This window comes from Pseudopodoces humilis, chromosome 5 (genome assembly GCF_049639895.1).
Source record: "Pseudopodoces humilis isolate 2021_Gansu_Grassland_sample_001 chromosome 5, ASM4963989v1, whole genome shotgun sequence".
Taxonomy (NCBI): domain Eukaryota; kingdom Metazoa; phylum Chordata; class Aves; order Passeriformes; family Paridae; genus Pseudopodoces; species Pseudopodoces humilis.
The window spans coordinates 14,982,931-15,005,473 of NC_142204.1; the positions used below are offsets into that span (position 1 = coordinate 14,982,931).

General features: G+C 45.7%; 1 protein-coding gene and 1 long non-coding RNA gene across 4 annotated transcripts in view; one reads left to right on the plus strand and one right to left on the minus strand.

Annotated features, from left to right (window-relative positions):
• Positions 1-5,278: 5,278 nt before the first annotated feature.
• On the minus strand, positions 5,279-14,657 carry LOC106628413 (uncharacterized). 3 transcript variants are annotated; one of them, XR_001331803.2, is made up of 4 exons: positions 14,630-14,657; positions 12,103-12,238; positions 10,757-10,898; positions 5,279-9,546 (listed from the first exon to the last, which is right to left on the minus strand). It is a non-coding gene; the product is annotated as an uncharacterized LOC106628413 (long non-coding RNA). The 3 variants fall into 3 exon arrangements; XR_015772508.1 differs by lacking the exon at positions 14,630-14,657 and adding an exon at positions 13,274-13,422 and having other exon boundaries at positions 10,757-10,886; XR_001331802.2 differs by lacking the exon at positions 14,630-14,657 and adding an exon at positions 13,274-13,422.
• Positions 13,638-22,543, plus strand: part of AKR1D1 (aldo-keto reductase family 1 member D1) — a 34,797-nt gene continuing 25,891 nt past the window's right edge. The window contains exon 1 of the mRNA XM_005527936.2: positions 13,638-13,953. Within this exon, the coding sequence (XP_005527993.1) occupies positions 13,861-13,953 (93 nt within the window). The 5' untranslated portion in view covers positions 13,638-13,860. The remainder of the gene's footprint in view (positions 13,954-22,543) is intronic.

Consider the following 22,543-nt stretch of genomic DNA (forward strand, 5'->3'; position numbering starts at 1 on the left):
TCCTAGGATCAGGCTGAATTCTGGGAGAGCCATGTCAGGCTGAGATTTTGCAAATAATCCATCTCCTCCACAGTCCCTGGTGAAGTCACCACCTCAGCGCCTGGCTGTCCTGTTCCTTCCAGCACTACAGTTGAGCATAATCACCCCAATCATTTTTTTCCCCTGATTAAACTGACTTCCAGTGCCATTACAGTAAATTACCACAAGCAGGTTTTGTTCATTTGCTTTTTAACTGTGGACTCATATAACACAGCGTGCAAACCCTAACGAAGGGCATTTGTACGCCAGCGAGGGTCGATACCGCAGTTTAACAGAGAGCAGCTTTGTAAAGGGAGAACAAGGCTGCTGCAGTGTGCTCTAGGGCTTTTACTTCCTATGGCCAGCGCCGGATCTCTGTTCCCTGTTAATGAACAGCTGCTGTTCATTCAGCCATTGAGGTGGTCCGGTGGGACAGGCTGCTGTGGGACAATTCAGAGGGGACACACCGCATGCAAAATCTCTTCTCTTATCTGAACGCTCACCGTGAAAAATGCCCAGCCATCCATGCATAACACAAAACTCAGGAAGTCATACAGCATCCCTTAGGTTTTGTGCTTCTTAGTTTGAAGGCAGAGTGGGCAAGAAAAGGGCTCTGCCTTTCAGAGAAATGAGCTCTCTTAGAGCCAAGAGGTGGCCATCACAAAAGCTGTGTCCTTTCAGCTGGGGATTCCAGAAGAGCTTTGGGCTATTATGAAGTCTCCTCATCTGGTAGGACACACAAGTCACTCTCCCGTACAACAGCCTAATGTTCCTGTGATTTTCATTCAGTGTCAACAGACTCCTAATTACTTAATAGAAATACATTTCTAAAATTTGAACACTGAAATGAAATTTCAAATGCCAGAAATATTCATGCTCCCATCACTGAGTTTCTCTACAGAGAAGCATGCATTTGTTCTTTAAGAGGTCACAGGCTAAAGTCTTGGGAGCTGCTATAAGGCATCACACACTGATATCATAGGAAGGAACCTGGGTTCAGTGAGGCACAGCAGAGACTGACTGGAATTTGCTTTCAAAAGCCAGGTCCAGGAAAAATCTTTTCCTCTTCACCTTTCTGGAAAGGAACCAAAGTTTCTCAAGCTTTGTCTACCATGATTTTTGACAAGTTTAAACACGCATTTTTTGAAGGAGGTATGAAAATGGTATATTAATTGCAGTCTGCTCTTCATTGTTTTTCTTAGGCTAAAATAACACAAAGTTCAAACAAAACAAAGTAAAAACAAAACAAGACATACCAAAAAAACTCACTTCATGCTGAAATAAGAGTCCAGGCACATGCACTAGTTTCCAATAAACCTGCTTAAACACACAGCTTCAATTAAAAGGGTGTAGCTCTTTTTTTTACACAAGCCTTGAGAGACAGCCTTGCCTAGGAATGGTGGTGATGGGGACAGAGGGTTGAAGACCAGCCCAAGGAAAACCTAGCCATGTGACCACATAACCTTTTGGGCTGTCCTTTTCCTCCCAGCTAGCTGTCCATCCTGTCTGGGAACCTGGCTGCCTCCCCAAGCACACGTGAAGAGTGAGCCATGCTCCCAGCTGGTGTGCTGCAGCTTCACTGGCCTCACAACAGCCTCAGTCAAACCCCCTCTCATCTTTTTTCTCTCTCCCTTGAAAAAGCAAATAAAACCTCCCAAGCCTCTCCAAAGATGTTTGCCAAACAGAAATGAGGCAGAAACTCCAAACAGAAACATTGCCACAAACTAGATTATTTACAGGCTCAGGAGACAGAAATGCAAATACATACATGGTAATTGCTCTATCCCTTTAGTTTCTATTTTCTCACCTTTTTGTTTTGGCACAAGAAATAGCCAGCATGTGACGGTAAGGTCAGGGTATCTCTGGTTACAGCAGTGCCTAAGAAACTTTGTTCTAGTAAAATGACACCATGCACAAGCCACATTATATAAAAAGCTAAGGAGGCACAGGCATGGGATATGAAGCACTTCAGACACTAAACTTCAATGATGTGACCACTGCTACAGGTCCTGCCCAAAAAGAAGGATCTGAGCCATGCTGAACTTGGCACTGCCATGGCAAAACAATTAGGGATAGCTGGAGAGGCAATCCCACTTTTGCAGCTGCTGAGTTCATGCAGCCTGGGTCCCTACACAGACATGATCTCCCTGATGTATTGCAGGGTGCTCACACGCCTCATAGATCTCTAGTTTGGACAGATAATGTGAACAGAACTAGGCAGCACTGTCAACATCAGCCACAGGGTAGGGGGAGAGTGAATAGGATGTCCTTACCCAAAGGTTTGTGAGGCAACCACTCCTCCTGCTTTGCACAGCACAGTGCACCACAGCAAACAGCTGCTTTGGTTTTTGCAGGTGTCTGTACAAGATTTCACATCATCTGAGTGTCCTTCTCTCCTCTTTTCTGTTTGGTTTGAATCCCCAAACTACTGATTTTCACCTGGTTCCAAAGAATCAGTGAAAAAAATCAGTGTAGCTTGGGAAAATGTAGCGGAGACTCCCCAGAAGGTTCATAAACTTTTCACTGAGCTGGCCAGAGCTTCAGTTTTCTACCACAGTGCCTGAAAACAATTTGTCTGCTTTCCCATTTCATTAGGAGGCTATTGCACAGCTCTTACACTGATATTGCAGTAAGGACCTTTTGAAGCTACTGATTGGAGTGTCTTTTCTGTTTATTTTCTAATAAAAAAGAATCTTATGCACTAAGCTTTCTAAAAAGCAACTGTGCCAGCACTCAGCCACAGAGGAAAGTACTGCAAAAGCCCCTGATGCTTTTACTTAACAATAAATTCAGACAGCTTTGTTTACAAATGGGACTGACCTTTCATTTAACTAACTTTTTAAAGAAAATCTGGGAAAATTTATTAGTTCAGAGTCAAATACATTCTCTGAGCAACAAACAGGCCTCTGATCCCTTTTATTTACATCCAGACATTTCAAAAGCTGTTCAGTAGACATTTTCCAGTTTTCATTTAGTGAAGGCTTATCATGGTTTATACACTGATCCTGTTCCCATCAAAATTAACCACTTCCCCACCAATATTATTAGGAGGAAAAGTCAAAAGGAGTGCTCAAAACTATGTGCTCCTACCAAAAATCTCAGCTTTTTTCCTTCACAACTTAGATTCTCTCTGGACCTGCAAATCAAGTTCCCAGAGTATCGCCAGTATCAACATGCAAGACTTTACTAAAACCCCTCCAAAAAATGCCAATTTGCTTTCCCCCCCCCGCCCCCCTTTTAAATACAAACTTTACAAACAGTTTCTACATCCTTAAACATTGGTCAGGAGGGAAGCAGCCCCAGCCAGCAAGCTCACAGAGGCAGGGGCTTCATGTCTACATCCAGGTCCAGCTGAGCTGAGGCTTGAAGTCAGTTGCTCCCTCACCTCCCTCCCCAGCAGACAGGCTTTTATCTCCTGAAATCTCCCCTCCTCAGGTTTCTTCCCACCATCATGTACAAAACTCTCCTTTTGCTTTGATGAAAAATGAAAACCAGACTTTCCAATCCTCACTTTTTCATGAGGAAATCTTCCATTGCCATGTCCTGCCAATCCCAATTGCTGCCTTATTAACACACAAGTATTTCAAGGGTACAGGACTGGAAATTTAGGCAGGAATTGTGGAGCAAGAACACAACATGTAACACAATGAGGATCTAGATGAGGAGAAAATTTGGCGATCAAGGTTTATACAAATGTGTTTCTATAGTACAGATGATGATTTCTGCAGAACAGAGAATATTTCCAAAAATTAAATTGTCCTGAAAAGAACAATAAATGGAAAAGGTACAAATAGGAGAAGGAGACAAAATGAAAAGATTTGTAAAAGAAAGGAACCTTTAAAATACAATGATAGGGCAGGCTATAGTGAATTTAAATACCAGCCTGCAATAAACTCCGTGTAACATGATCCCTGAACACAGCCCTTAGGGAGGCTTCAGCTACACTTTCCAGGCATATCTCTTCAACCTTGTCTCTGTCACATAAACGAACTGAAATGAACATATGTTTTTAAGTTTGTTTCTAAAATAACCAGACTGGAGCAGAAATACTGCACTGCCCACACTAATTCTCCCCCCACCTTCCTCAGGGGAGAGAGCAGAGAAAAACCATGCGTGTTAGTCACATCAGATGAAGTGCTACAGTGACGAAGATTTATACAAAACAGAGACAAAAAAAGCCTGTCAGGTCCCAGCTGCGGGTGAGCAATGAGCTGTGAGACCAGGAGGGTGACATTGTGCCAAGGCCCACTCACCTCCAGCCTTGATGGGCTCCCCAAAATACACACATCAGCCCTGCAAGTGTGCAGGAAATCATCAGACACGCTGTGGGGATGTGCCAGCCTTCTGCAACACACAGAGCTGAGGATGTGCACCAAGAGCACCCTGGAAATGGATTAGGCAGGGGGGGAAGGTATTCCTGCCCCAGCCTCTTCTGCCCCTTCACAGACAGAGGTAGACCACATCCAAGGCACTCTAGGTAACTCTTTCGCCTCTCAGAGGATGCAACAACAGGCCAAGATGTGCCCTGACAGGCTCATATCTAAATATCAAGGTTTCTGGTGTTTTAATCACAGTAACAACTGGAAAGGAATTACTCCTGGTATGACAAAAGGCTGGTGGATGAAGGGATAGGGAGCAGCCCAGAGGAGCACTTCCGAGTACTGGAGGCTGAAAGGTTGGACATGACCCAGCAGCATGAGCTTGCAGCCCAGAAAGCCAAGTGCATCCTGAGCTCCATCAAAACATTCATATTTCTCACATGACTGCAAGTACAATGCTGTCTAGGGAAGCAAGCTGTGACTGCATCTACATTCCTGCATCTCCTGTCTACCCTAGACACTGAGCCCTGCAGATCCTCTTCCTGTCATAGGCTGCTTGCTCCTTGAAGTGTAGGCTGAATGACCTCCATGGGAAAAAAAGGACATTTTATGCCTTACAATAAGGGGAACTATATACCTGAAATGGAAGCTTGGTTTGTAATGAAATTCAAGAATTCAGACATATGGATTTTCTAATAATCAGTATTACGCTCACAAAAGGTCTCCTTTCTCCATTTGGAGACTTGAGGGTTTTAAGAAAGGCTTATCTGAAAGACAAATCATCAAACTGGTAGGAGAACCTAAACCCTCCTGTCTAAAATGTCACTTAATGAGGCTTCAATTAAGATTTAAAATACCTCTGTAAATGAAGCAAATGGGAATAATGAATTTCTGCTTTGGAGCATTTTATTCATTGTCTGCCCACAACAGTATTGTGCATAAGTAGTTTAATTTCTGTCACAGTATTGGCTCAGCATCAGCAGAGAAAATATAGCAATTTACTTCTTAAATGGTTAAAAATTCCAGGATCTATCACTTCAAAGGCATTTTGACTACAATGGAAAAAATTTACTTTGTAAAATCTTAGAAAGCTCAAATTGGTAATGTCTCTTTAATTGGCTTTAAAACATTTAATAAAAGTTTTATGATACAATCCTACCCTACAGCCACCATTAATCCGATGTGGCTGTGAGAGATACCACACAGCCTAGGAAAGCTGGAAGAGAACATTTTGTTTTGTTTCCCACCTATTAATGTTTACTAAACCAATTACAGGAGATTTAACAAATCATCTCAAAAAAAGAAGCTGCTGCTGCAAAAAAAAGAAGCTCCCCTTTCTTGTTATGACAGGCAGTCCCATGATTTATTCTGGGTTCTAGCTCCAGCTCTGCCCAAACAGTTCTCCAGTCTTATGCAAACAAGGAATTGTTCATGTCTTTCTATTTCTTAATCCCCAACTGGATCACCACCATTTGATTTGCAGAGATGCTACACAACGCCTTGGAGAGGAGGTTAACGTCATGTTGCCTCATTGCACAAGATGACAAAAGGCATGGAAAAGTGGTAGGGGCAGAAGGATGAGACTTTCATAAAATGCAGATATTTGGGCACAGACTTGAGTAAACCTGACAATGACGTTTCAAAGGCAAGGTGGCATGGAAGGTGGTATGGAAGTGTTAGGCTGGTAGAGCTTGGCAGAATATGACAAGCACGTCTCACAATGCATCAGGAGATTCCTTAATCTGCCAATGTACATGCGAATGTCAAAAATTCCGTGGCAATTTGGGAAAAAAAAAAAAACAGAAAACAGAAAAAAAAAATTCCATCTGTAAAGCAGGCAAAAGAAATGGCCACTGCAAATTGAGTGCCTACCTAGAGGAAAAACCCACCCTGTGGTCTGCGTGCAGCACCTTGGTACAAAACATGGAATGAAGAGCTGAACATAGCTGTAAATCCCACCAGCCCTGATAGAACCTCTACTCATAAAACATGGATGCTCAAGTGGGGCTTCACATTTTTTGGTAGCATCACTCAGCTCCCACCAGCACTGCCCGCCTCCTGGGCTGCCAGCTCCAGGACAAGGACTAACGCACACAAAGATGAGCTTATCTGGCCTTTTAAAGCATTCTGGCACACTTTAAAAAGCATACAGGCAGGCTAAAATGCATCAATGTGATGTTTTAAAGCCTACTCTTCTAAATTTCCTGTTTCTTTTGACACAGAGCATTGTCCACCAGCAGGTAGCACCAGCAAAACCCACAATACCATTTGTTTTTAAAGTGTCCATGGAAAATACCTGCAAGCAAAGAAAACAGCAGGAGGTCAGACTTTACCTGTGGGGTTCTCTTTACAAGCTAATAGTTTCCTCCTCATGACCTCAGTTCCTGCCCAAGTGAGATTTACTTCCAAGGGAGAGCTTCCCCAGGCTTGAAGCTGGAAGTGCTGTGACCAAAGGGGACTGGCCACTTTGGGACCCTCATCTCCAAGCCTGTGCTGCTTTCATTCTTTTAAGTAGTAAAAGATATGGAAGAGAGACTGCAAGAGCCTGCTCCCTGTTATTTTATCTTGCAGCCATTTGACATGTGGTGTGCTGTATGAAAATGATGTGCATTTTTCACACTGTCCTGACTGCAAGAAGGTGCTGGTGCAGCCCTGCTGCAATTAGTCACTTGTGTCTGCTTGTTGCTGGAGGCAAGGAAAGAAACAACATGCCAGTGAGGCTCCTAAAGCAGGTAACATGGAAAACAGCTGTTTACCCAGTGCAAGGAAGTAAAATGATCATTCATCAGAGCTGAACTAAGAACGCCTGTACAGCCCTGAGATGGACCCAAGGGAGCTGTGAGAGGTTATGTGTCAAGTAAACATGGGAGTTGGCAAGAATAGTGGTCGTGCACTGAGGTGAACCCCTGACCAAGCTCTACATTAAAAAAAGAGGCAAGAGAAATCTCACATTTTTGGAACATACTAAGATCTGGTGATGAGTCTAACTCTGTCCCAAGAGCCTGTTTTGAAGTAAGGGACTCTCAGTGACTCCCTCCCCATGAATCAGGAGTTAAAAAAACCCCAAACCACAAACTCTCGAAACACCTTGGTTGCATCATACAGGTAGCATCCTCCCACAGTAGCTGTCCCTATTTTGGGTGAGGAAGAGAGGTTACACAGCGGGAGCCACCACCACCACCACTGCTCCCTCGGGAGGCAGGAGGGACTGTGAACAGACAATCAGCTCTTCCCAAGCTTCTGCCACAGCTTACTCAGCCCTGGGTGCAACACACGGGCTATCTCTCATCAGCATCAGGTGGATGGCATGCTGGAAATCATCAAGACGGGGCTTAGATTTGCGGGATGCCAAAGGGAAGGGGTTTATACTGGGCAGGATCAAATAGCAGGCCAGACTAACTGAGGTGAGATATGAGGACACTTACTCAGGGCCAAAGGTTAATGCCTCCCCACATGACAGGGGTCGCTATCTGAGGAATCCGGAGGCCACCATGAGGCTACTGACCTTTGGCTGGGGATCTGAGAGGCAGCGCTCACCAGCTCCCAGGTCACTCATGTGCCAGAGCAGACAGTCAGGAGAAAAAACTAAGACACTGTTCTAGAAGAAAGTGATATATCAGTAGAGTGTCAGGGGTAGGAAATAAGCTGGCTCAGTTTGCTGCAAGCCCTGCTAACACCAAACTTGAGCATGAAGACAGTGCCCAAAAGAGAGCAGGCTCATGAGACAATGCCTATATAAGTGACACTGGTACAGGATTAGAGCATTACCTTTCCAAAGAATTCGGAGGATTATTTTTTCAAACTGAGCATCTCTTTCCCTTTCCCAGCAGTTTCTGATCCTCCAAAGGAGCTCCTCATCCTCCACAGGAATTTTTCAGCCCATAAGTAACATTCCCTGGATTCTAATGGAGCAACTCAAGCTGCTGAAGTGGACACCAAAGGGAAAAGGGCAGATTTTAGAGGGTTGTACTGGTAATGCCAGACACTCTCCTGTTGTGCCAAGGGGAATATGGTGGATAAACAGCCTGGCTAATTTGGCTCTTGTGTTGTGAGGTTTTACTTCCCCATGTCTCAGTGTGGCTGCTGCTTCTGGTACAGCATCCACCACAGCTTCCCTCAGTGACTACAACCCAAACCAGAGCGGGGTTAAACTGCTGAGCAGGCCCTGGCTATTTGCACAGCCACTTCCCCCAGAGGAGCACCCCACAGCATGCAGCACAAGGCTGTGGCAGTGGCATTCCAGGGGATGCCACAGCCCGGGGCTCTGCACCTGTCCCAAGGTGGCATGGAGACAGGGAAGGACCAGGATGGTCACTGGTCCCTGGGGAAGTCCCTGTGCCTCGGTGCAGCGTGAGCACATCCCCACAGGCACAGCAGTGGTGGGAGCATAATCTGGAGCAGCTGCTGGCATTCCTCCTGTACCCCAGGAGTGATCAAAGGCTTGCAGTGGCTTCACTTTTCCAATGTTACTAGAAGCAATGGAACAGCATCAAGGATACACTGGAATTTCCCTTTTATCACAGCTGTAGCCACAGAGCATTTATAGGAAGCAGAAGGGATAAGTGACCCAGACATCAAGTATTTTCCTAAATCTCTCCATAGGCACAAGTGGTAGGCACATTTTCTCCCTGTCTTCATGCTCTCCTTGGGGATCCAGAAGTGCTTTACCAGTGCTGGAAAAGTCAGGCCAGATGAGGTCTTTGGAGAACAGATACTTCTTTGCAGGACTTGCAGAGAAGAGTTTTCCTAAAAGTGTACATATATCATAATTCCATCATTGCCAAGCAGTAAGTCTAGAAAGTTTGAAGGCAATCTTTGGTCTTTCAAAGAAGAATTTACCAAGAACTAGTCCTTAGCAGAGATAAAAGTTATTGCAATAAAAAAAAGAGCACGTCACTTAAGTGTTCCATTGTTTGCCAAGTAGTTTACATGCACCAGTGGGAGCCAGGGAAAAAAAGGTGTTTGCATAAAAACTGCTAGGAATTCCCGTTACATCACACTTCCCAACAAATCCCAGGCTGTTATCCTGGCAGTGATCAGCCTCATTGTGCAACAAACATCACCAAAGGGAAAAGATCACAAATGCTTCCATATGAGGAATCCCTTGGTCACTAAATGAAGGAATCATGAAGGCAGTGTAAGGGACCATTCTTCTCATCAGGAGCCCTCAAGAAGTATATTGGGATATATGGATGATTATTATGATAATCTGTGAAAATAGAATAAAAGATGCTACAATTTATTTTTTTTTTTAACAGAGAAGTGTTCTCCAGTTCAGCTTATATCGTTTGTGGCAGAAGTAGCAAGAACTAAAAAAGCAATCACACTTCATGTATAGGCCCTCTACTAAGCACACACACACCTTATTTCTTGGAGTTTAAAAATGAAGCTAGAAGCTTTCCTTTATATGTGTTGCTTTATTATAGGTAATGGCAAAATAGAAAATAAATATTAGTCTTGACACATGCTACCAAAAATCTCTAAGCTAAATAGTTGAAAATACATAAGTAGATATTCCACATGCAGGACGGACACATGCTATTTTATGTGAGTTATTAAAGGACTAGGCTGAAAATATGCAGACTTTAAGACCGTGTTTTAAGAAATTTTAACTAAAAACACATGCAGAGTATACATTGTAGCAGATAATTACACAGAGTGGAGCACGACTCATAGAGAAAATAGAAACTGTAGCAACATGCACTTTTTATCTAACAAATACAAGTATTATAAAAGTACTTTCAATTTTCCTTTTTAAAAAAAGCTTATTTTTAGGCACTACAGGTCACCCACCTCTAGAATCTTACTGATCTAATCTGCAATGTGTAAACACACCTAGATCAAGAAGATTCAGGTGAACACTATTTTTGACACGTTCTCTTGTCCAAAACAAGTTAAAAAAAAAAAAAAAGGGAAGGGTGGGGAGCAACCCATGAATGTCCAAGAAAACGTGAAATCTAAATTATGACAAGGCCAGTCCTTCTAAATCAATGACTCTTTCTCCTTCCTTCCAAGAACTGGGGATTCTATATTTAAAGGCCTCACATGTTTTCTCCTGTTCCCAGGGTACTTAGCAATTTGAGATAAAATGAGTAAAAAGGTGACCTCTTTACTTTAAAAGATCCCTGGCCAGTTTTGCCCAGGTAAAGAGGCCGTTGAGTACTTTCTTTACCCGAGATTTCAGCAAGTTTTTAAGAGCAAGAATCCTCAAATGTCTGACCCAGTTTTCCTGCAAAAAAACTTAGATCTAATTTTGCTTTTTATTTTTTAAATCTACTTTATTTGTGTGGAGATTCAGGGGGTGGGGAACAGAACACATATAAGATGCTGCTTTTGAAATCTCTGCTCTTTACTTAGGTCTGAGATGACTAATGCAATTCTAAAACCCTGCACCATCAAGACATGAATCACAAACCTACCTTAGTTGCTTCTGAAGGTGTTTTTGTGTGATTTAAGAGCTTCACTAGAGAAGGCAAACTTGTGTTGATAGGATGGCAGCACTCATTACTTGCTAGTCAGGCCAGGCTGAAATGTCACTGGTTTTGTTTCCTAGAGAAAGAACTAAGATCACATCTGCATTTTATAAAAGCTCCTGAATTGTTACTGATCGACAACTACCAGCAGCCAACGCTTTGCCTCTAGAAACTTGCATTGTTTTGCAGTCAGAGTTGCTAGATACCGTGTCCTCATAAAAAGTCTGGTTAAGTCATTTAAGCTCTGAAATTGAGAACTGCACTTCCCTGAACAGCCAACAGAAATTATTGCTAACAAGAATTACATGTGACAGGCTCCAGGCTCCATTATTTGGCTTTCTTTGTTCTTTAAAGGATATTCATTATCAACTGAAAACCTGCTAGTATTTCTAGCTTCCATAAATAAGGTTCTCTTTGGTTAGTAACTTGGATGTAAAGGGGTGGGGGGGGTGGGGGGGAATCAATTCCCTATCTGTTTTCTGGGGTTTAATATAAAATCTGGAAAGGTAGTGGAGCAGTAAGGTAGGGAGCTAGAGCAGCTATGGGACTTTAAAACTCTCATGTGTAAGAGGTGTTCATATTATTTGCTGTCAGTTAAGGTGCAAGCGTGGAGGGAAGGACTTGTGAAATCCTCTTCCTCTCTCCAATTTCTGGGGCAAGCACATTGGCTAGTTTTGTAAGGACCAGCCCAGCAATGAAGCTGGAAGTGAGGTGACTTTTGCCTGTTAACGTGATGAGTGCTGGGAGCTCGTGCCCGTTGTGGCTGGCTTGCCTTGTGGGTGATGGACCACTTTGCCTGCCTGTTCCTAGAAGCATAAGTCCTTCTCCTGCCCAAGCTCCCTGTTCTGTGAATTATAGCAAGTCCATCAATCCTTCTTTCACTGTTGTCATTGAAGGCTATCAGATGTCAGGCTCGTGTACTCCTGCCAGAGAGGCTCCTTGCACTTGCTCTTCTCCCCAGGACAGGCAGCGCAGACACAGCCGTGCTTTGCTTAGCTCGGGATCACGCGCAGCTCCGGGCACGCATTGCTCTCTTGCCAGAGCACATGAGTGAACTGGATGTGCTCCGACCCCAAAGCAAATGAGCCAAAACTGCACCTCAAAACTCCCCAAAAGATGCTGGATTGAGAGGAATTATGGAAAAGCAGGTTGTGGAGTGGACTTGGAGCACAGAAATTAAGAGATAGGAATCAGCTGCTGGGCAGCAGAGCCTCTTAATGAAATGCTAGAATGGGACTGGAAATAAGGAGGTCCTGAATGTCCTCTGCCACATCAGACTCTCCTCTACTCACCCCATTTCCATCTCTCCATGTGTTTGCTCCTCTGTTGGAAATACAATAGAATGATGGCTATAGCTTAGACATGCAGCTGGCATCGACTTGTCCTCCTACAGAGTGTGCTTGGCACAGAGAGACGTCGGAGCTGCTCCTGTAGCAAGAAAGCGGTAATCAGTACATAGGAACAGGGGGCACGGAGATGGTCCTTCCTCCTGCAGGCACCCACAGCTTGCAGCAACATGCAGACAGGGTCCAGCAGGATGAGCCTGCCCACAGTAACTACAGCCAGGCTGCAGTTTGCCTCAGCTTCCACCCCTTGAGATGGAAGCCAGCCTCCTTACAGGCAGCTCTTTGCACTGTGTTGCCCAGATAAAGCACAGTCTCTCACACTACCTCAGTCACACTCAGTCCACTTTCCAAGGAGCTATTTACATTCAACCACAGCACCCTGCCTTTGTCCTGCAGGACATCCCAAGTGTCTAGAAATTTTTGGGTTGGGATTAGTTGACTTGCACTTAGTCCTGAACTTCTTGTAACGTTCCTAAATGTGGAAGTGGCAGTTTTTCCATCTCAGGAAATTAGATACCTTGCAGGTATCTAATGAGTAACACTAAAAGGGTATCATAGTAGGCTATTCTCTGGGCAGGTTCTCAGCCTCAGGAGCAACCAGCCCTTTCCCCAAATGCAAACTAGTGCACACCTGTTGATTTCAAGAGCTGAAGAGATAACTTATCATGATGGATCCATTAACCCCTCTTGGAACTGATGAACTATTACCATGCATGGAAAGCCAAGTAGGGTATTAGAGGAGATAAAATAATCTGCCAGGCAAAGACCATTGTTATAGTTAAGGAATAACGTTCTCTGAAGGCTTAATTTCAGGTTGGTCCAGGAAGACCTAAAAGACCAGATTAAATGGGGAGAACATAGATGTCACAAAGCAGGTGGTTCAGGACAGGGTACATATGCAGAGTGGTGTAGCAGCATGGCCCCGAGTGTTCTATGAGGACTAGAAAAGACGGTAAGAGATGCGTGATGAATTTCATAAAGGATATTATCTCCTTCTGGGCTATCAGCATTAGGAAATAGGTACCTTTTTCCCACTGTGGAGCAGAACCAGACCTTGAGGAACTTGAGCCCATTCACTGTAATTTGGGGCTCATGCTGAGGCAGAGAAACTACTCACCCGTCTGGGACTTCCTTCCTTCCTTGCCTCTACAGTAGTGGGTTTCAACCCCCGGAAAGGAGAGGTGGAAACTGTTCTACACCTCTGTGGCAAAATTTCCAAGACCTGGCACCCCAAACCCCGGGAAGCCGGTGCCCCGGTGCCGGCAGCTCCCGGTAGGGCAGCCCTAGGGCTCCCTGGCCAGTGGGCAGCAACGCCCCGAGCCGCTCAAGGTGCCGGTGGCCCACGGCCCTTGAGGCTTGCACGGAGCAGCCTTTGGCGGGCCCGCGGGGGTCGCGGCGGGGCCGTCCCAGCGCGGGGCGGTGCGCGGGGAGCCGGTGGCCGCGGGGCCGGGGCGGGGCCGGGGCGGTGCGCGGCGGGGCGCGGTGCAGGGCAGCCGCGGGCACACGTGGCTCAGCCCCCCAAAAAGGCGCTCCCCGGCGGCGGGAGAGAGCAGTTCGTCCCTCGGTCCCCTCAGAGCCACCGCCGGTCCGCTCCGTCCAGCCGTCGGTGCCGGTGCCAGGGGCTGAGGGTGGGCTGCGAAGCGGCGGGTCCCACCCCCCTGCGGAGTCAGCCCCGGGTCCGGGGCGGCCCTACCTGCGGGCACGATGAACCTCACCGCCGAGAGCCACCGCATTCCGCTAAGCGACGGCAACAGCATCCCGCTCTTGGGGCTGGGCACCTACGCCGACCCCCAGAAAGTAAGTCCGGGGACGCCGCCGCAGTCCGGGGGCAGGTGCCGGCCGCCCTCGCTGCAGCCCCCCGATTCGCGGCTACCCTCCTCCTTTCCTCCCGTCCCGGCCACTTCTCTCTTTACTCCTTTCCCCGTGCGAAGTTAAAGACCTGGCTCTACCATGAGCGGTGCGGGCAGTCCTCCTCGTAGAGGAGGAAAAGGTGGGAAGAAATAATAAAAAAATAATCCCGCCCAGCTTGCGGTGTGCTGCAGCTGTCACTGTCGCCCACCGCCCCGCGCCGCTGGGCGCACGGGCAGGGGTGCGGGGGACTTGGAGTCGGGATGGTGCCGTGCAGTGCCCGGGGCGGGAAGGGATGGGACCCTCGGCAAGATGGCAGGGAACCCTCGGCCCCCCGGAGCCAGGAGGGACGGTGCCGTCGGTTCCCCTCCCTTGCTCCCTGCGCCGAGCGTAGATAAATAAGATGAGGGATTTCGGACCGTCTTGCGGCTGCCCCCGCTAATTTCCAAGTAATGTTCCTGAAACAAAGACCCAAATTCCTGCATCCTGACTCCTGCGGCTCCCACAGCTGACTGCCAGCGGCCAAACCACTCTCAAATATTCTGCATCCTTGGGTTTAGCGCCGGGCAGGCATCCCGTCTGACCGTGCCGGTCGGCTGCACCCGTGGAGGCTGGGGAAGCACACCTGATGCTTCTTCTCTCTGCGGACCTGGGAGCGCAAAGGCAATTCAGAAGCCACTGCCTTTTAAAGCTCTCCTAAACTGCCTGATCAGTTCTCTTTTTTATTTGTTTGAAGAGTTGGAAAAGAGGCACCGTGGCCAGAACCCTTCTTGTGTAATAGCTGCGATGCAATGTGTGTATGTGCATGTGTGTATGACTCCACATATCACATGGTATTTAAAAGTACCTTTTTAAAGAAAACTCTTGATTAAAGCCATTTACCAACCACAAATGCATCAATAACGGTGTCGAATTTTCAACAAACACAACTTCAGGCAATGCATGAGTGATGCAGATAGGATATAAGACATCCTCAGGACTGCAGATCTCACTGGTTAACTGCGCGGGTATTCATGACTTCAGAGCCTGGGCATCATCCCCCACATCACTAAACTTTCAGGAGATATTTTCAGCTAGTGCATTCTTTGAATAATGGTTAGTGAAACAAAATTAAGGTCTCTAACAGGAGTTTTGATATAGCAAAGCAGAATGTTGCATAATTCAGTGTCAAAATAGCTCTGAGTGAACTTGAAGCATCTTTTTCCAGACGTGTACATCATGCCCCCAACCCTCAAGTTGCACTTTTTGCCCTAGTTAAGAAAAATGCAGCTGCCAGCACAAGAGCTCCTACCTTGCTACACTTCCAGCCTGCAGCCCAGACAAGCCGTGGCCCAACACTGTGGCATCAGGCAGGGAGCCCAGAGTGGCAAGTAACCTGCCGGAGCTGAGAGAGGAGCTGGATGGGATTCCTCTTACGGAGGCAGCTTCTCGGCACTGTTATTTCCCTGCTAAGAATTCATTCTGCAGGAATTCAGCTGTCCCAAAATTAATAGAGCAACAGATCTGCTTCTTCTCTTTTTGTCCTGCAGAATCCTGGTGCTTCCTTCCTTTGCCCTCCTGTGGTTCGAGGTGTACAGCGAGCCTCTGCATGGAGCTCAATGAGCCAAAACGAATCATTTTTAGGTAGGGCTGGTTTTCAGCCGGATCAGGCCCAGGTAGTGGCTTTTTGCTTTTTGCATACACGTCCTTTGTTTTCTGCTAACAGAAGATGGGGAGGACAGGATAATGCAGGCAGGGCAGGCATTGCTACGGCAACTCCAATTTAGAGCAATTGAAGGCGCTGTGTAACTGTACCCTCAGCGGGGACGGGTGCACATATCCAACCACCCTTTCTCCTTCCCCCTGCCTTTGTAGGAGTTTGATTTTCTGAGCTTTCTCTTTCTACACGATAAACATGTTAGAAAGTTATGGGTGGGAGGAGGAGCTGAGAAGAGGTAGAGAAAATAGCAGTGATAAGGCACTTGCCACAGTCTCATTTTCGCAGAAGACCAGGTGAAACAATGTGTTTATCTGCGGAGCCGGGCTGGAGCTTTACGCTAGGATTAGAACTGCTATTTGAGTCTAGGAACTTGTCACAGAGAGCAGCTGGGGAAACGCAGCGGCAGCAGCCTGCTGTGGGATTTGTAGCAGAGTTGTGCTGCTGGTCGGTGATGGGGCAGGACTTTTAAATAGGTCACGGCTTAAAAATTGCCCGTTTCCAAAAGGCTGCTTTGCTGATAAGGGGGATGGGGGGCTTCTGTCAACTCCTTGCTGTGGCAGCGCAATGCTACTTGGCTGGGACATGCTGCTTTGCCGAGTGCTGACTTGCGCCTGGTGCAACTTCCAGCGGGATGCCTGGCGAGGTGTCTGTCCTGTTCCTCCTGCCTCAACAGCTGAAAGGTTTTGTGGCAACCCACGACCAGGCAACCCAGGAGTCTCAAGGTTTATCTTAAGCAGTGAGGCTATAAACTAGCGCTGACACGTTTCTCTTAGAATGCTTAGCTGTAGCCTTTTGTGGCTGAATTGCTTAAGAAGCAGCATCTGAGCCACCCATTCTCCAGTGGTGGGGGCAGGCAGCTGGTGGTAGCGACAGCTCAAGCCAGCCCCAGCACCCTATTTCTGCTCATGAGTCAGATCCCTGCAACTTCCAGTTATTTTGTGCTTTGATATAAAATACAGAGCCATTCATTTGTCAGATTATTCATTTTGCTCTTGACGACAGCTTTTTGATTTTATACTAGTTTGTTGATTCCCCCCCCCCCCCCCCAAAGGTTATTCACCCTGGCACCTCCGTGTCAGAGCAGCTTGTCCAAAACAAATCTGTTTTCTCAGTGTCAGGCTGTAGCCCAGTAGCTCATAATGAGCCCGGAGTGTTCTTCCTGAAGTGCAGGAATGTGCTCGCTGGTTAAGCCAACCAGGCAGATTTAGTTAGCCATGGAACAGGGAAATCTGCTTCTCCAGCAGCAGTCGGTTAGAAGAAAACAAAGGCAGGAGGCCAGCTTTCACGTTTCAGGCTTTGTCTGCATAAACTGAACAGCAGTGCCTTCTGAAATGTGTCAGCAGCTTGCCTTGCTCATCTTAAATAACTTAATTGTTCTCCCAAAGACAACTTTGGGTGATAAGTCATGCTTCTCTGGTTGTGAAATACTCAACAAAAAATGCATCTATTGACAGAAAGGCTCCTGTACAAGTTTACTGACTGAAAGTAGTACATCACTCAACAGGAGCAGAGCTGGACCACTGTGGAAAGCTCTGCTTGATAATCAGACTCATTTTAATTGAATGCTCTTTCCCCCTAGATGTAAGAGCTTTTCTTCTGATTGGGTAGAGGTTGGGATGACAATTCAGCTAATTCTTTGAGGCTAAAAAGTGCAACGTTGGGGGTTTCTTTTTGCTTTACTCTCCTACCACAGCAAGAAAGTACAAAGAATCCATTGGCTATCAATTCATCTGCTAACAGGAAGAAAGGAGTCTTCTCTGGGTCACAGAATAGAATTAGTCATAAACTTGGGTTATTTATCAAGAGAAGCACAAAAAATATTTTTTTCAGGTTTAATTGGTGCTTCCTGTCCTTATTTTAAAATAAAGGAATGCAATAATTGCATAACTATTAAGCCTAATTTTCTTTTACAGGCAGATTTCAGTGTGTTGAAGTTGGTTTTGCATTCTCCTTCATGTAAGGAAGGAAATGTATCATTTGTATTAGATTCTTCCCTACATAAAAAATTAGGCTGTTTATCCTACCAAGGATGGACTCAAGTGAAAAAGTGGAAATCTCAGTCACTGACTCCTTCCTCTGTTCTCTCCTCCCTTCCCCAAATATTCCTTCTCCTCATGGGTTTGGGTGGGAACTGTGAATCAGGCCTACCAATGTACTCCAGACAGCTTTAAAATTTGAGGCCAATTCTACCTCTGTTTGGCTCTGTGGATCCTTCTGGCAAAGCCCTGCGAGTGCAGGAGCGGCTCTGCCAAGGCTCCAGCAGATGCATCGTGTCCAGCTCCCCCTCCCTGAGGGCCCCCAAGCCGTTGACCCAATTCTCCAGGGTATTAAATAGATGGGGGGGGGAGGAGGGAGAGGGCAGCCCCATAGGGGAGGGTGGTAGAGGAGGACAGGCCCCTGGATGAGCCCCTGGAATTGCTCTGTGCTACATCAGAACCAGACCAGTCCATGGCAGGCTCCCACCACCTGCCAGCACTGATTCTTAGTTCCCAGCACAAACTATCAAGTGGTACTGGTACCCATCTGGACACAGATGAAGTGTGGGGATGAGCAGTCTTAGAGGGGAAAGGTGCTAAAAACACTCCTAAATCCTGGAAATCCTATGCCTCGTTAAAACTGAACTTATGCCTGCTTCACTTTATAACTCATCCCTGTCAACACAGCTAAGATCATCAGTCCAGTGTCTCCACATAAATACTCCCTGTTTCCCTGGAAGGTCAAGGGGCCTTGGCCACAGCTCCTCTCCTGCCTTCCTGTTTTGACTGAGGGAGGACAGGGCTTGGAGAGAAGGTTGTAGCAACCACACTGTACACAGGCGCTGCTTCTGAAACATAAGATTGGGCAAAGCACTCAAGAATAGCACTGGGTGAGGGCTGTTGGCAAGTTGCGACTTAGCTAAAAATGAGGTTCTGAGGTAGCCAAATCCATTCATAAATTGGAAGCAGTTTTGTGGAATAGTTTCAGGCAAAACAAATGGCAAAGCATTTCATTTTGGGCACTGGCAGTACAAGCTGAGGAATCAAAGAATTATTAAAGCACTTGGAGGTAGCAGTTGCCTTTCCCTGAATAGCCCACTGGTAAGGGAATCCACATGGGCGGTGAGAAACCAGATTCAGTCCTCCTCAGCCTCTGGGGATTAAATTAATATCAGATAGCTCAGGGAAATAACATGATTGTGGGGTAGGTGATAGCTAGAGGGAGGTAAGAGGAAACATGCACAGGCTGGAGCAGGAGGAGCACCCTCCCCATGGGAAAGTGCACTGCCCACCAGCCCCACAGTGTAGGATGCTGAAGAGCTTGGTATGGCATCCAGCCAGGAGGAAGAGAGACCCATTTCCCCAAATCTTTAACTACCACAAAGTAACCCTTGTGAGTGCCCAGACAGTCTGTGTTTTGTTTAAGAAGAAATTGCTGGTTTGAATCAGAGGGAGGAAAAGTTCATCCAGGGCTCCCAGATCCAGTCTGAGTGACCAAGTTAAAAAAATCTGGTTTGGATAAGTAAAAACACTATTTTGGCACCCTGAATTACTTTTTACACCCAAGCTAGAAGCTGAACAGAGTAATTTTTCATTGTACAGGTCTAACAGGCTCTAATGCTCTCATAGGATCATTTATGTCAAAAAGTTCCTCACATGAGGATGTGCATGCACAAACTTTTTTGATCACTCTTAACTGTGCTGGCACCCCTGCTGCAAGCTGCCTGCCTTTGGAGCTGCCATAGGCTGCTGTTAAGTCAAAAGAGGTAATAAGTGATTTGTCCCTATGATGGGATCTGGACCTCTGACCTGCAGTGAGGGAAGAATTACACACAACTTAATCCCCGCCCGTTTTCCTCCTGGAAAGCCACCACTGGCTTCTGAAACAGGGCTGTCTGCAGACAGCAATGATTTCAGGTAACTTGTAAAGAAAGTCACCTGGGCTGACCCAAAGTTACAAAATTAATCATGTATTGAGCGTTCCTGGGAGAAGTGACACCTGAGATCTCTGCAGACACTGTTGAGCTTCCACTTGTTGATTTCTCACCTATAAATTTCTCCTACTCTGACTCAGACAATTGTCTTCCTCCTGAGGTAAACGTTGCTTCTGGATTTTTTCTTGAAAGAGATGAGAGATGGAAGGAAGAGAGATGAAGTGACAAGAGCAGGGCCTGTTCTAACATCCAAGTGTTCTTACAGCCTTATCTTATTTCCCATGACATGCTATTAAAATAAATATGTAAAGAAAATACCTCAGTCCTTTTAATGTAAATGATTACACATGAATATGTGTTTGAACTCAGCAAATATTGAGTATGAAGTTAGCTCTCTAATGAAGGGATCTTTATGAACCTACATGAAATTACCACAGATGTAGGCCAGGGATTTTTTTTTTTTTCAGAGGTAAAATACTGGGAACATGATTTGAACAGAGCTGGGGAAGTCAGCTGGGATATTTGGTTACAAAGCCTTATTTATGCCTTGAATGTAAGAAGTAAATAAAATTCCTGAAACAAAATTAATTTTTTTTAAAGCTACTGGGTTATATCTCCTAACATTTCCTAGCATTTCCAAAAGACATTATGTCCCTTCACAGTCCCTTTTGGTAACCACCACTGGCTTTCTCAAGCTCTTTGGTTTTTAAGCAGCAGTATTACCTCACACAGTTCTTGTCTTCACGGAGCACTTTGGAGCAGCGGAGCCACGGCTGGCCGACATGTGGCAGCATCAGATCTCTCAGGGTTGGGATTTCTGAGATGTTTCAAAGGGTAGCCTCATGCTCCCTCTGTCTCTGAGGATATCCTAAAACCATACGTCCAAGTGGAGACTGAGTCAGGGGTGAAGGGAAGGAGATACATTCCTGCAGCCCAGAAAGACAACTGTGCCTGATCTGCTACATGTCCTGGAGGGCTCCTTGCCTGTCTGTTAGTAAACTCTAAGCTTAGCCTTCACACTGAACAATATTTACCCTGAAACCCAATATCTGCCACCGGATCGCTCGTGGAGTTGTGACTCAGTTTTGTGCTTGAGGGACTAAACCATACTGAGGCAATTTTGCTTGCACAGACTGCAGATGGCATACCTTCAGTGGCTGGTATCCTGGTGTTGAGTGATGCTCCCATTGATTAATTGCTCAGATTTTATTCCTTAGCTAAGTCAGTTACTGGCAAGACCCAGTTGCCAAGAGCAGATAAAAGAAGGTTTTCTTGATATTTGGTGCCCAGATACCTTGAAGAGGTACAGCAGCAGGCATCAGCTTTTAGCAGGCAACAGACCAGCTTGCCTCTTGGGCAAGAGCTTGTCTGAGGAGTCAAGAAACTGCAGTGATTGGGCTCTAGTATTGCCTTAATTCATCCCTGCTGTTGGCTACAGAGGTGGTCAACATGCCAAGGGAATAAGTGGTTTCACACATGAAAAAGTGCTTTCACAGATCAAACTCCTTATAACAAAGAGGTGAGGATACACACTAGAAGGTTAAACTAAATCAAGAGGGTCTCAGAACAAGTTCAGATTTCATCAATGACTTTTGCTAAAAGTTTACTGGTGTGTGACACATTTTAAAACTCCCTTTCTTATATGCTCAAGTGGCATGTTTACTACCTCTAATTTGTCTTGCTTTCTCCTTTTTTCCTCAACCATACACCTTTTCTGTTCTGCCACTGGAGCAGTCTTCCTCCATTTATTTGTCTTCAACACTTCCTTCTTCATGTTTAGCCTTGACCTCTCCTCCTCTGCCTGCAACCGCCTTTTGATGCCTTAGTTCCTACTGGCTCCCTGTAATCTTGTGTTATACAATGGAACATTTTTGGCTTGCATAAATCCAAGATTGCATCTTTATCTCATTAAGAAAGGAACCCAAAGTCATATAATTAGAAAAATCAGGTAATTAGAAGAGGTAGATCTTTTTTTCCTGAAATGTGGCAGACTCAGAAACTCCTAGCTTTTGTGTAAGAATGGTATTTTAACCAGATTTGAACTTGATAAAATGCTTACCACATTGTCAACCTGGAGGAAAGATTCTTGCAGGCAACTTTCTTGAAGACACAAACTCTGTTCCTAATACTTTGATTTGTACAAAACCCATGGTTCTAAGAAATAACTGAATTTGCAAAATGCTCTTTTACTTCCATGTATCTTCTCTGATGAAATCTCTGTGGTTCTTCATTTCCATGAAACTGGAAGCTTAATAGAAAACATAGTGATAGTATTACTAATCTCTGCTCTATGCTAATGGCTCCTGTTTCCAGTTGTAAATACAATTAGTGTCTAATCATGTGTAGCAGATTAAAAAATGTGTTTACTGAAGTGGCCAACGTGTAAAATTCATAATGAGGAAGAGCTCAGCCTTGTAGATGAGTGTGAATGAAAGACTAACTTTATAGCTACAAGGTTCATTAACCAAGGGAGGACTTCTAAGCAAAATGGACACAAAATTGCTGGTCCTGGAAAATGGTGAATTTTTTAGTTTGCTATAAGGAGCAGATTGTGCTCAGAACAACTTCTTCCCCTCCCCCCAGCCACTCCAGCATGCCTAAACAAAAACCCTTTTTCTTTAAATGATAGTACCTCTAACTTATGATGACATCTCAGCTGCTACATGAAAACATTTTCAGACTGCTCCAGGACCAAGAGAGCTATCCCCATGCAGAGCTGAAGACTTGCACTAATGAATCTATTAACAACCAGATAATTGCCTGGCCTTGTGCAGTGATGCCTAATCCAAGCAGAGGGGCTGGCTCTTGCTCCATGCCATTTGGCTCCCAAGCATGGTACCAACACGTGCAGACTTGGACACGGCAAGCGCGCTCCACAGGAAAATGATCCCAGAGCAAGGGTGCCGTTAGGAGGTGACAACTTTGGGAGT